Source organism: Drosophila montana, unplaced genomic scaffold (genome assembly GCF_035044405.1).
Source record: "Drosophila montana isolate Dmon_TW-CO22-7 unplaced genomic scaffold, ASM3504440v1 contig_3626_1, whole genome shotgun sequence".
Lineage (NCBI taxonomy): Eukaryota > Metazoa > Arthropoda > Insecta > Diptera > Drosophilidae > Drosophila > Drosophila montana.
Window position 1 is genome coordinate 508,306 of NW_026998511.1, and position 11,445 is coordinate 519,750.

The 11,445-nt window shown below is 34.9% G+C and overlaps 1 protein-coding gene across 1 annotated transcript; it reads right to left on the minus strand.

The window, feature by feature from the left end:
* Positions 1 to 2,166: 2,166 nt before the first annotated feature.
* Positions 2,167 to 3,526, minus strand: LOC135435509 (deubiquitinase DESI2-like). Its single transcript, XM_064692599.1, has one exon. It carries the CDS (start codon positions 3,067 to 3,069, stop codon positions 2,518 to 2,520), a length of 552 nt encoding a protein of 183 aa, XP_064548669.1. The 5' UTR covers positions 3,070 to 3,526; the 3' UTR covers positions 2,167 to 2,517.
* Between the last annotated feature and the right edge of the window lie 7,919 nt (positions 3,527 to 11,445).

An 11,445-nucleotide genomic window follows, 5' to 3' on the forward strand; every position in this document is an offset into this window, starting at 1 on the left:
CATATGCATAAGCACATAACCTATGTATACTACACAATATAAATCAGTTTGCGAAGGCGCGCTTAGCATAAGACAGATTGTTAATAACGAATAGAACTACAGCTAGTACATGCCACTCGCTACTCGTCGCTCGTCGCTCGTCGCTCGTCACTCGCTACTCGTTCAGTCACACATTCAGTCACACAGTCTCAAATATAACGAGTCTCGGGCCACTCGTTACACGCTCAGTCTCACAGTCTACCAGATAAAACGAGTTGCGGTTCACTCGCTACTCGCTACTCGCTACTTGCTACTCGTCGCTAGCTTATCAAGCCACAGTCTTTTTTAAATTCCAACCAAATGTAACGAGTCTTAATTGTGCTACAAATCACACTCGCCACTCGCCACTCGCCACTCGTTACTTACCAATTAAGCAAAAAAAAAAAAAAACATAAACAGTCAACCCTTAAAAAAGTGCACCCAAAGCGATCAGAAGTAAAACGTCGTTCGAACTATTTAAACTTGTGTAAACTAATTGTAAGTCGATTTTTTTTTAGCTAAGCAATGCATAAACAGAAGTTAAATTTAATAATTAATTCTAAACGAAAACTCGAAATCGAAATCGAAAACGAAAACGAAAACTAAACTAATTAAAAACGAAAGCATACAAAACCAAAATGCAAAACGATCGATGCAACAACTACAACCAAAATACAACTACAAAAAAAAAAAACAAAAAAAAAAAACAACAAAAAAACAAAAAATCAAATAAAATACATAAACTATATATATTTAATTACGAAAAACAAAACAAAATGAAAACCAAAAACATGTTTAACGAATTATGCCAAACAACAGCAAAATTAAACATAAATAAAACTAATAAAAAAAAAAAAAAAAAAAAAATTGTTTTTTATATAGTTGTATTAATAGGATCGGATATATTGGATATATTGCTTGGATAGTTTGTGGACCAACTAATTCATAGCAAATTAATATTGAAAAACAATCTAAAACTTTAAGTTCCGAGCTCGAACCGGAACTAAATTATAGCTAGCTTCTATTTGGGAAACCTCTTTGATAGCTTTTCAGCAGAGTTTTATCTGCAAATTTCTGTCAATTTGGTATTCAAATTTTGTTTCCCCCTTCAAGCAGAGCTGTTCCCACTCGCCTTATTATCGATTTGACTGACTCTCAGTTGAGAAATAATAAACAATAGCCAAAGCAACGTCATGGAAGGGTGCCCGAAATGCAGATGTCAGCAAATTCTTTGATGGCGCCCAAGCGTTTCAATTGTGATTCATAAAGATGCGTGCCTTTTTTCATATATTTCGATATCTTCGGCAAACTCGGTCTCTCTGCTGCCCAATTCCCAATGGCCAAACAATCGAAAGAGCGCCCATGTCCAGTCATCATTAAATATTCAGCGCTTTCGAGGTAAGTTGTTATCTTCAAATTTATGCCTGACTTTCAGTTATTTGCGAATATTTTTGATACTTCATTAATTCAATTATAATTTATTCAACCGTTTAGGTTTATATAGAGAATTTTCAAGGAATTCACTTATACCAAACATTAATAGCTCGTCACTTATTATTACCACTCGCTACTCGTCACATCTTTAACGATTAGGTGTTAATATAAGAATAAAGCTCGTCACCCGCTTCATTTCATTCGCTACTATTTTTGCACATAAATAGACCGGGATTATGTACAATTATGACTCGTCACTCGCTCCTTTTTACTCGCTACTTGCTAGAGAACCGCTTAAGATTGCCCAATAGCTACTTTCTACTCGCTTCTATTTAGCTTACTTAATAGAACATAACTATGTACAATTATGACTCGTCACTCGCTACCTTTTACTCACTACTATTTCGACATTAAAATCTTCAAAAGTATTTAATTTAAGAGCTGCTGCAATTACACAATAGAAAATAAGTGCGTACATTTCTTGTTTCTTACTCGCTACTCGCTACTCGCTGCTCGCTGCTTTTTACTCGTTACTATTTCAGGCATTGAGATTTTTCCATCCAACGCGAGACCCGTTGAAGACTATACAATAATTACGTAAAATTATGATCGCTACTCGCTACTCGCTACTCGCTACTTTCTACTCGCTGCGCGCCTAACCTAACCAATAATCGTCGAGTATATCTGATATAGAGGACAAAAGACAGTTTGAGCTAAATTTCTGAGAGTACTATTTATTAGATTTAGACTATCAATATATGTAGGTGGTATTGAATTTATCGCGTATGTCGTCAAGTGTATTTCAATAACTATGTAAATGCACACATGTGTGGCCAATGAGGGCAATCGATATACTCGTTAAAACAACACACAAAAACGCGCTCAACACCGCCAGGATGCGCTGCCCACCAACCCAGCCCAACCCAACCCAACCCGAACCGAAACGAAACAACAAAATAATAATAATAATAATAATCGTCGGGCTGGCTCTGTTGTCTCTGTCTCATCCTGTGCCCGTGTCTCCGCCCACAATCGAGGCACCGCCCCCCCCTCCCCCGACCAAGATTACATCGGCGTTAGCCACTCGGGTGGGAGGCAGCGCTCCAGGAAGGGCACACAGCCGACGAAATAGGCCAGCCGATTGATCCAGCCGGGTATCTGGCGGCCGCACAAGATGCGCGCCATCGCGTCCGAGAAATGATTGCAATTATTGTTGGTCAGATGGTAGCTATTGCCCGTAAATTGCCAGCCCAGTTGCTCGACAATGCGATGCACCTCGTCGCGCGTGAACTGCGTGTGGCCCAGCTGTATGCTCTGCCGATAATGAAAATGCTCGCCCAGCTCCTGTTCGGCGCTGCGCGGCGGCATCTCAAAGATGCCCGTATTGGCGAAGCTATGCCCGCCATATGTATACTCCGTGCCATAGACCTGCACGCCCGTGTGAAAGATGCCCAGGCCAAGCGGCACCACATACTCATTGATATTGAACAGATCGTACACATTGATGATCACCGGCTCCTTGCTGCTGGCGGCACTCAGTGGCAGCAGCTCCTCGCAGCTTTCGGTTGGACCGCTGAAGCAGTTCAGCAGCGGCATCCGATTGAAGAACATGCTCATGCTCCTTCTTAATGCAAGGGCAAAAGGGGCGAGGAGCAGGTAATGGGGGGGGGGGGGCGCAATTGCTTGAACTGTTTGTTGGCGCGGGGTTGGGTAAATTAAGGGTAGCGGCAAGCTGAGCTATTGCCAAACTTTAGATCCTTAGACGCGCGCACTCCATATGCGCGCACACACACACACGCACACGCACGCACACGCACGCACGCACGCACGCAAACATCCACAGTTGGCACTCTCTGGCAACGCCAGCTCCTGCTCTTGCTAGTGTTCTCCTCTGGCAACGCCAGCTCCTGCTCCTGCTGTTGTTGTTGTTGCTGTTCCCGTTATTGTTGCCGTGTCTCGCGTGGCCTGTGTCCAAGTTGTTTCCTTTTGTATTTTGTTCAAATTTTGAATTTATTTGTTTTATTTCGTACGATTTGAAATACATTCAACACAAATTGTTGACATTTTACTAAATAGTAAATAACAAACGCCAGCTCTCATTTAGCCAACGAAAGCTTAAGCAAAGCTCTGTCTCTCTCTCTCCCTCTCTCTCTCTCTCTATTTCTCTCCCTCTCTTAGCACAGCTTGTTGTAGCATACTTTTAAGCTGACTTTAAGTCTCTGCATTTGTTCTCTCGTTACTCAACACTAGGTTCCAAAACGAACTAGTTCGCCCTAGCTTAAGTGCAGCTATCATTCGCTCAGCTCATTCGCATTCTTCTGGCTACTTTCCGTTCATTTGAGCCAGTTATTCAATTGTTTTTATACGCATGCTGATAGTATTTTTAATTTTATGGTAGCTATGCACAGCTATGGACGTGTATGATGCCATGAGTCATGAAGCAAATCAAAAAAAAATATTTGTCGTCTTTTGTTTTGGCTCGTGAACCTCGTGAACCACATCTATTAACCCAGGTCTTGGTGCAGTCCTTGGTTCAGATATAGATTGACAATTTTTTAATGAAACAAATCCATTTTTAATTTAAAGTTGCCCGTTCTAACAAAAATATTGCAAGTATTCCGAACGAAATTTGATCTCTAACCAAAATTATCATCTACCCAAAATAGTTAGATAAAAACAATGGTTATGGATATGGGAAATAGGTGTCCTTTTTATGCCCTGACCCCATTGAAAATGGGTAAAAAGGGGGCTAATGTATTTGTGCAATTGTATGTAACAGGCAGAAGGAAGCATATCCGACCCCATAAAGTATATATGTATATTCTTGATCAGCATCAATAGCCGAGTCGATCTAGCCATGTCCGTCTCTCTGTCTGTCCGTCAGTCCGTATGTATTAATGCAAGGATCTCAGAACCTAATAATGTCCGATTTGGGAATTTTATACCATTTTGGACTCGTAAGGATCAGTACTATCGATTGGCAAAAAAGAAATCTAAATTTTGGCCAAAATCGGCAAAATGGCAAGGGGTTACATCACGATTTTTCAAAAAAATCTGGGTCGGTTCGAAAATCATAACTTTTTGAAGATTTTTGTTGAATATCTCGGGTAAATATTGTCAGATTTTGAAATATTATGCCTTTTTAAATTTGTAAGGATCCCTTTTATAAATTGGCATTCAAACATTTCAAAAATCGATTGGTTAAAAAAAGTTTTGGACCAAAAAACGATTCGTTTGTAAAGTCAACCTTTATTGATGATTTTTTGGAATTTCTCGGCCAAATAATGTCCGATTTGGGAATTTTATACCATTTTGGACTCGCAAGGATCAGTACTATCGATTGGCATCAAAAAAAAGAAAATCTAAATTTTGGCCAAAATCGGCAAAATGGCAAGGGGTTACATCACGATTTTTCAAAAAAATCTGGGTCGGTTCGAAAATCATAACTTTTTGAATATCTCGGGTAAATATTGTCAGATTTTGAAATATTATGCCTTTTTAAATTTGTAAGGATCCCTATTATAAAATGGCATTCAAACATTTCAAAAATCGATTGGTTAAAAAAAGTTCTGGACCAAAAAACGATTCGTTTGTAAAGTCAACCTTTTTTGATGATTTTTTGGAATTTCTCGGCCAAGTAATGTCCGATTTGGGAATTTTATACCATTTTGGACTCGTAAGAATCAGTACTATCGATTGGCATCAAAAAAAAGAAAATCTAAATTTTGGCCAAAATCGGCAAAATGGCAAGGGGTTACATCACGATTTTTCAAAAAAATCGGGGTCGGTTCGAAAATCATAACTTTTTTTAATGATTTTTGTTGAATATCTCGGGTAAATATTGTCAGATTTTAAAATATTATGTCTTTTTAAATTTGTAAGGATCCCTATTATAAAATGGCATTCAAACATTTCAAAAATCGATTGGTTAAAAAAAGTTCTGGACCAAAAAACGATTCGTTTGTAAAGTCAACCTTTTTTGATGATTTTTTGGAATTTCTCGGCCAAATAATGTCCGATTTGGGAATTTTATACCATTTTGGACTCGTAAGGACCAGTACTATCGATTGGCATCAAAAAAAAGAAAATCTAAATTTTGGCCAAAATCGGCAAAATGGCAAGGGGTTACATCACGATTTTTTAAAAAATAGGGGTCGGTTCGAAAATCATAACTTTTTTGATGATTTTTGTTGAATATCTCGGGTAAATATTGTCAGATTTTAAAATATTATGCCTTTTTAAATTTGTAAGGATCCCTATTATAAATTGGCATTCAAACATTTCAAAAATCGATTGGTTAAAAAAAGTTTTGGACCAAAAAACGATTCGTTTGTAAAGTCAACCTTTATTGATGATTTTTTGGAATTTCTCGGCCAAATAATGTCCGATTTGGGAATTTTATACCATTTTGGACTCGTAAGGATCAGTACTATCGATTGGCATCAAAAAAAAGAAAATCTAAATTTTGGCCAAAATCGGCAATATGGTTTTGATGATTTTTTGGAATTTCTCGGCCAAATAATGTCCGATTTGGGAATTTTATACCATTTTGGACTCGTAAGGATCAGTACTATCGATTGGCATCAAAAAAAAAGAAAATCTAAATTTTGGCCAAAATCGGCAAAATGGCAAGGGGTTACATCACGATTTTTTAAAAAATCTGGGTCGGTTTGAAAATCATAACTTTTTTGATGATTTTTGTTGAATATCTCGGGTGAAGATTGTCAGATTTTGAAATATTATGCCTTTTTAAATTTGTAAGGATCCCTATTATAAATTGGCATTCAAACATTTCAAAAATCGATTGGTTAAAAAAAGTTTTGGACCAAAAAACGATTCGTTTGTAAAGTCAACCTTTATTGATGATTTTTTGGAATTTCTCGGCCAAATAATGTCCGATTTGGGAATTTTATACCATTTTGGACTCGTAAGGATCAGTACTATCGATTGGCATCAAAAAAAAGAAAATCTAAATTTTGGCCAAAATCGGCAAAATGGCAAGGGGTTACATCACGATTTTTCAAAAAAATCTGGGTCGGTTCGAAAATCATAACTTTTTGAAGATTTTTGTTGAATATCTCGGGTAAATATTGTCAGATTTTGAAATATTATGCCTTTTTAAATTTGTAAGGATCCCTATTATAAATTGGCATTCAAACATTTCAAAAATCGATTGGTTAAAAAAAGTTTTGGACCAAAAAACGATTCGTTTGTAAAGTCAACCTTTATTGATGATTTTTTGGAATTTCTCGGCCAAATAATGTCCGATTTGGGAATTTTATACCATTTTGGACTCGTAAGGATCAGTACTATCGATTGGCATCAAAAAAAAGAAAATCTAAATTTTGGCCAAAATCGGCAAAATGGCAAGGGGTTACATCACGATTTTTCAAAAAAATCGGGGTCGGTTCGAAAATCATAACTTTTTTGATGATTTTTTTGTATATCTCGGGTAAATATTGTCAGATTTTAAAATATTATGCCTTTTTGAATTTGTAAGGATCCCTATTATAAATTGGCATTCAAACATTTTGGCAAAAATCGATTGGCATTAAAAAAAGATTTTGGACCAAAAAACGGTTCGTTTGTAAAGTCAACCTTTTTTGATGATTTTTGTGGAATATCTCGGCCAAATAATGTCCGATTTGGGAATATTATGCCATTTTGGACTCGTAAGGATCCCTACTATCGATTGGCATTCAAACATTTCAAAAATCGATTGGTTAAAACTAAAGTTTTGGCCAAAAAACATCGTTTGAAAATGTCAAGGGGTTACATCACGATTTTTTAAAAAATCTGGGTCTGGTTCGAATAATCATAACTTTTTTGATGATTTTTGGATTGTATATCTCGGGTAAATATTGTCAGATTTTAAATTTTATGCCATTTCGGAATGCAAGGATCTCATCACATAAAAAATCTGGCCAAAATCCTGAGATGTTTAAATCTCGGGTAAATATTGTCAGTAAATATTGCCCTAAATTTGTAAGGATCCCTATTATAAATTGGCATTCAAACATTTCAAAAATCGATTGGTTAAAAAAAGTTTTGGACCAAAAAACGATTCGTTTGTAAAGTCAACCTTTATTGATGATTTTTTGGAATTTCTCGGCCAAATAATGTCCGATTTGGGAATTTTATACCATTTTGGACTCGTAAGGATCAGTACTATCGATTGGCATCAAAAAAAGAAAATCTAAATTTTGGCCAAAATCGGCAAAATGGCAAGGGGTTACATCACGATTTTTTAAAAAATCTGGGTCGGTTCGAAAATCATAACTTTTTTGATGATTTTTGTTGAATATCTCGGGTAAATATTGTCAGATTTTGAAATATTATGCCTTTCTAAATTTGTAAGGATCCCTATTATAAATTGGCATTCAAACATTTCAAAAATCGATTGGTTAAAAAGTTTTGGACCAAAAAACGATTGTTTGTAAAGTCAACCTTTAATCTGGTTGTTTTGGACCAAAAAACGATTCGTTTGTAAAGTCAACCTTTATTGATGATTTTTTGGAATTTCTCGGCCAAATAATGTCCGATTTGGGAATTTTATACCATTTTGGACTCGTAAGGATCAGTACTATCGATTGGCATCAAAAAAAGAAAATCTAAATTTTGGCCAAAATCGGCAAAATGGCAAGGGGTTACATCACGTTTTTTTAAAAAATCGGGGTCGGTTCGAAAATCATAACTTTTTTGAATGATTTTTGTTGAATATCTCGGGTAAATATTGTCAGATTTTAAAATATTATGCCTTTTTAAATTTGTAAGGATCCCTATTATAAATTGGCATTCAAACATTTCAAAAATCGATTGGTTAAAAAAAGTTCTGGACCAAAAAACGATTCGTTTGTAAAGTCAACCTTTATTGATGATTTTTTGGAATTTCTCGGCCAAATAATGTCCGATTTGGGAATTTTATACCATTTTGGACTCGTAAGGATCAGTACTATCGATTGGCATCAATAATGTCCGATTTGGGAATTTTATACCATTTTGGACTCGTAAGGATCAGTACTATCGATTGGCATCAAAAAAAAGAAAATCTAAATTTTGGCCAAAATCGGCAAAATGGCAAGGGGTTACATCACGATTTTTTAAAAAATCTGGGTCGGTTCGAAAATCATAACTTTTTTGATGATTTTTGTTGAATATCTCGGGTAAATATTGTCAGATTTTGAAATATTATGCCTTTTTAAATTTGTAAGGATCCCTATTATAAATTGGCATTCAAACATTTCAAAAATCGATTGGTTAAAAAAAGTTTTGGACCAAAAAACGATTCGTTTGTAAAGTCAACCTTTATTGATGATTTTTTGGAATTTCTCGGCCAAATAATGTCCGATTTGGGAATTTTATACCATTTTGGACTCGTAAGGATCAGTACTATCGATTGGCATCAAAAAAAAGAAAATCTAAATTTTGGCCAAAATCGGCAAAATGGCAAGGGGTTACATCACGATTTTTCAAAAAAATCGGGGTCGGTTCGAAAATCATAACTTTTTTGAATGATTTTTGTTGAATATCTCGGGTAAATATTGTCAGATTTTAAAATATTATGCCTTTTTAAATTTGTAAGGATCCCTATTATAAATTGGCATTCAAACATTTCAAAAATCGATTGGTTAAAAAAAGTTCTGGACCAAAAAACGATTCGTTTGTAAAGTCAACCTTTTTTGATGATTTTTTGGAATTTCTCGGCCAAATAATGTCCGATTTGGGAATTTTATACCATTTTGGACTCGTAAGGATCAGTACTATCGATTGGCATAAAAAAAAAGAAAATCTAAATTTTGGCCAAAATCGGCAAAATGGCAAGGGGTTACATCACGATTTTTTAAAAAATCGGGGTCGGTTCGAAAATCATAACTTTTTGATGATTTTTGTTGAATATCTCGGGTAAATATTGTCAGATTTTGAAATATTATGCCTTTTTAAATTTGTAAGGATCCCTATTATAAATTGGCATTCAAACATTTCAAAAATCGATTGGTTAAAAAAAGTTTTGGACCAAAAAACGATTCGTTTGTAAAGTCAACCTTTATTGATGATTTTTTGGAATTTCTCGGCCAAATAATGTCCGATTTGGGAATTTTATACCATTTTGGACTCGTAAGGATCAGTACTATCGATTGGCATCAAAAAAAAGAAAATCTAAATTTTGGCCAAAATCGGCAAAATGGCAAGGGGTTACATCACGATTTTTCAAAAAAATCTGGGTCGGTTCGAAAATCATAACTTTTTTGATGATTTTTGTTGAATATCTCGGGTAAATATTGTCAGATTTTGAAATATTATGCCTTTTTAAATTTGTAAGGATCCCTATTATAAATTGGCATTCAAACATTTCAAAAATCGATTGGTTAAAAAAAGTTCTGGACCAAAAAACGATTCGTTTGTAAAGTCAACCTTTATTGATGATTTTTTGGAATTTCTCGGCCAAATAATGTCCGATTTGGGAATTTTATACCATTTTGGACTCGTAAGGATCAGTACTATCGATTGGCATCAAAAAAAAGAAAACTCTAAATTTTGGCCAAAATCGGCAAAATGGCAAGGGGTTACATCACGATTTTTTAAAAAATCTGGGTCGGTTCGAAAATCATAACTTTTTTGAATGATTTTTGTTGAATATCTCGGGTAAATATTGTCAGATTTTGAAATATTATGCCTTTTTAAATTTGTAAGGATCCCTATTATAAATTGGCATTCAAACATTTCAAAAATCGATTGGTTAAAAAAAGTTTTGGACCAAAAAACGATTCGTTTGTAAAGTCAACCTTTATTGATGATTTTTTGGAATTTCTCGGCCAAATAATGTCCGATTTGGGAATTTTATACCATTTTGGACTCGTAAGGATCAGTACTATCGATTGGCATCAAAAAAAAGAAAATCTAAATTTTGGCCAAAATCGGCAAAATGGCAAGGGGTTACATCACGATTTTTTAAAAAATCGGGTCGGTTCGAAAATCATAACTTTTTTGATGATTTTTGTTAATATCTCGGGTAAATATTGTCAGATTTTGAAATATTATGCCTTTTTAAATTTGTAAGGATCCCTATTATAAATTGGCATTCAAACATTTCAAAAATCGATTGGTTAAAAAAAGTTTTGGACCAAAAAACGATTCGTTTGTAAAGTCAACCTTTATTGATGATTTTTTGGAATTTCTCGGCCAAATAATGTCCGATTTGGGAATTTTATACCATTTTGGACTCGTAAGGATCAGTACTATCGATTGGCATCAAAAAAAAGAAAATCTAAATTTTGGCCAAAATCGGCAAAATGGCAAGGGGTTACATCACGATTTTTCAAAAAAATCTGGGTCGGTTCGAAAATCATAACTTTTTGATGATTTTTGTTGAATATCTCGGGTAAATATTGTCAGATTTTGAAATATTATGCCTTTTTAAATTTGTAAGGATCCCTATTATAAATTGGCATTCAAACATTTCAAAAATCGATTGGTTAAAAAAAGTTGTGGACCAAAAAACGATTCGTTTGTAAAGTCAACCTCTTTTGATGATTTTTTGGAATTTCTCGGCCAAATAATGTCCGATTTGGGAATTTTATACCATTTTGGACTCGTAAGGATCAGTACTATCGATTGGCATAAAAAAAGTCAATTGATTTTGGCCAAAATCGGCAAAATGGCAAGGGGTTACATCACGATTTTTTAAAAAATCTGGGTCGGTTCGAAAATCATAACTTTTTTGATGATTTTTGTTTAATATCTCGGGTAAATATTGTCAGATTTTGAAATATTATGCCTTTTTAAATTTGTAAGGATCCCTATTATAAATTGGCATTCAAACATTTCAAAAATCGATTGGTTAAAAAAAGTTTTGGACCAAAAAACGATTCGTTTGTAAAGTCAACCTTTATTGATGATTTTTTGGAATTTCTCGGCCAAATAATGTCCGATTTGGGAATTTTATACCATTTTGGACTCGTAAGGATCAGTACTATCGATTGGCATCAAAAAAAG

Coding starts and splice junctions, on each gene's coding strand:
- LOC135435509 (XM_064692599.1), bottom strand. CDS start 3,069: ATGAGCATGTTCTTCAATCGGATGCCGCTGCTGAACTGCTTCAGCGGT.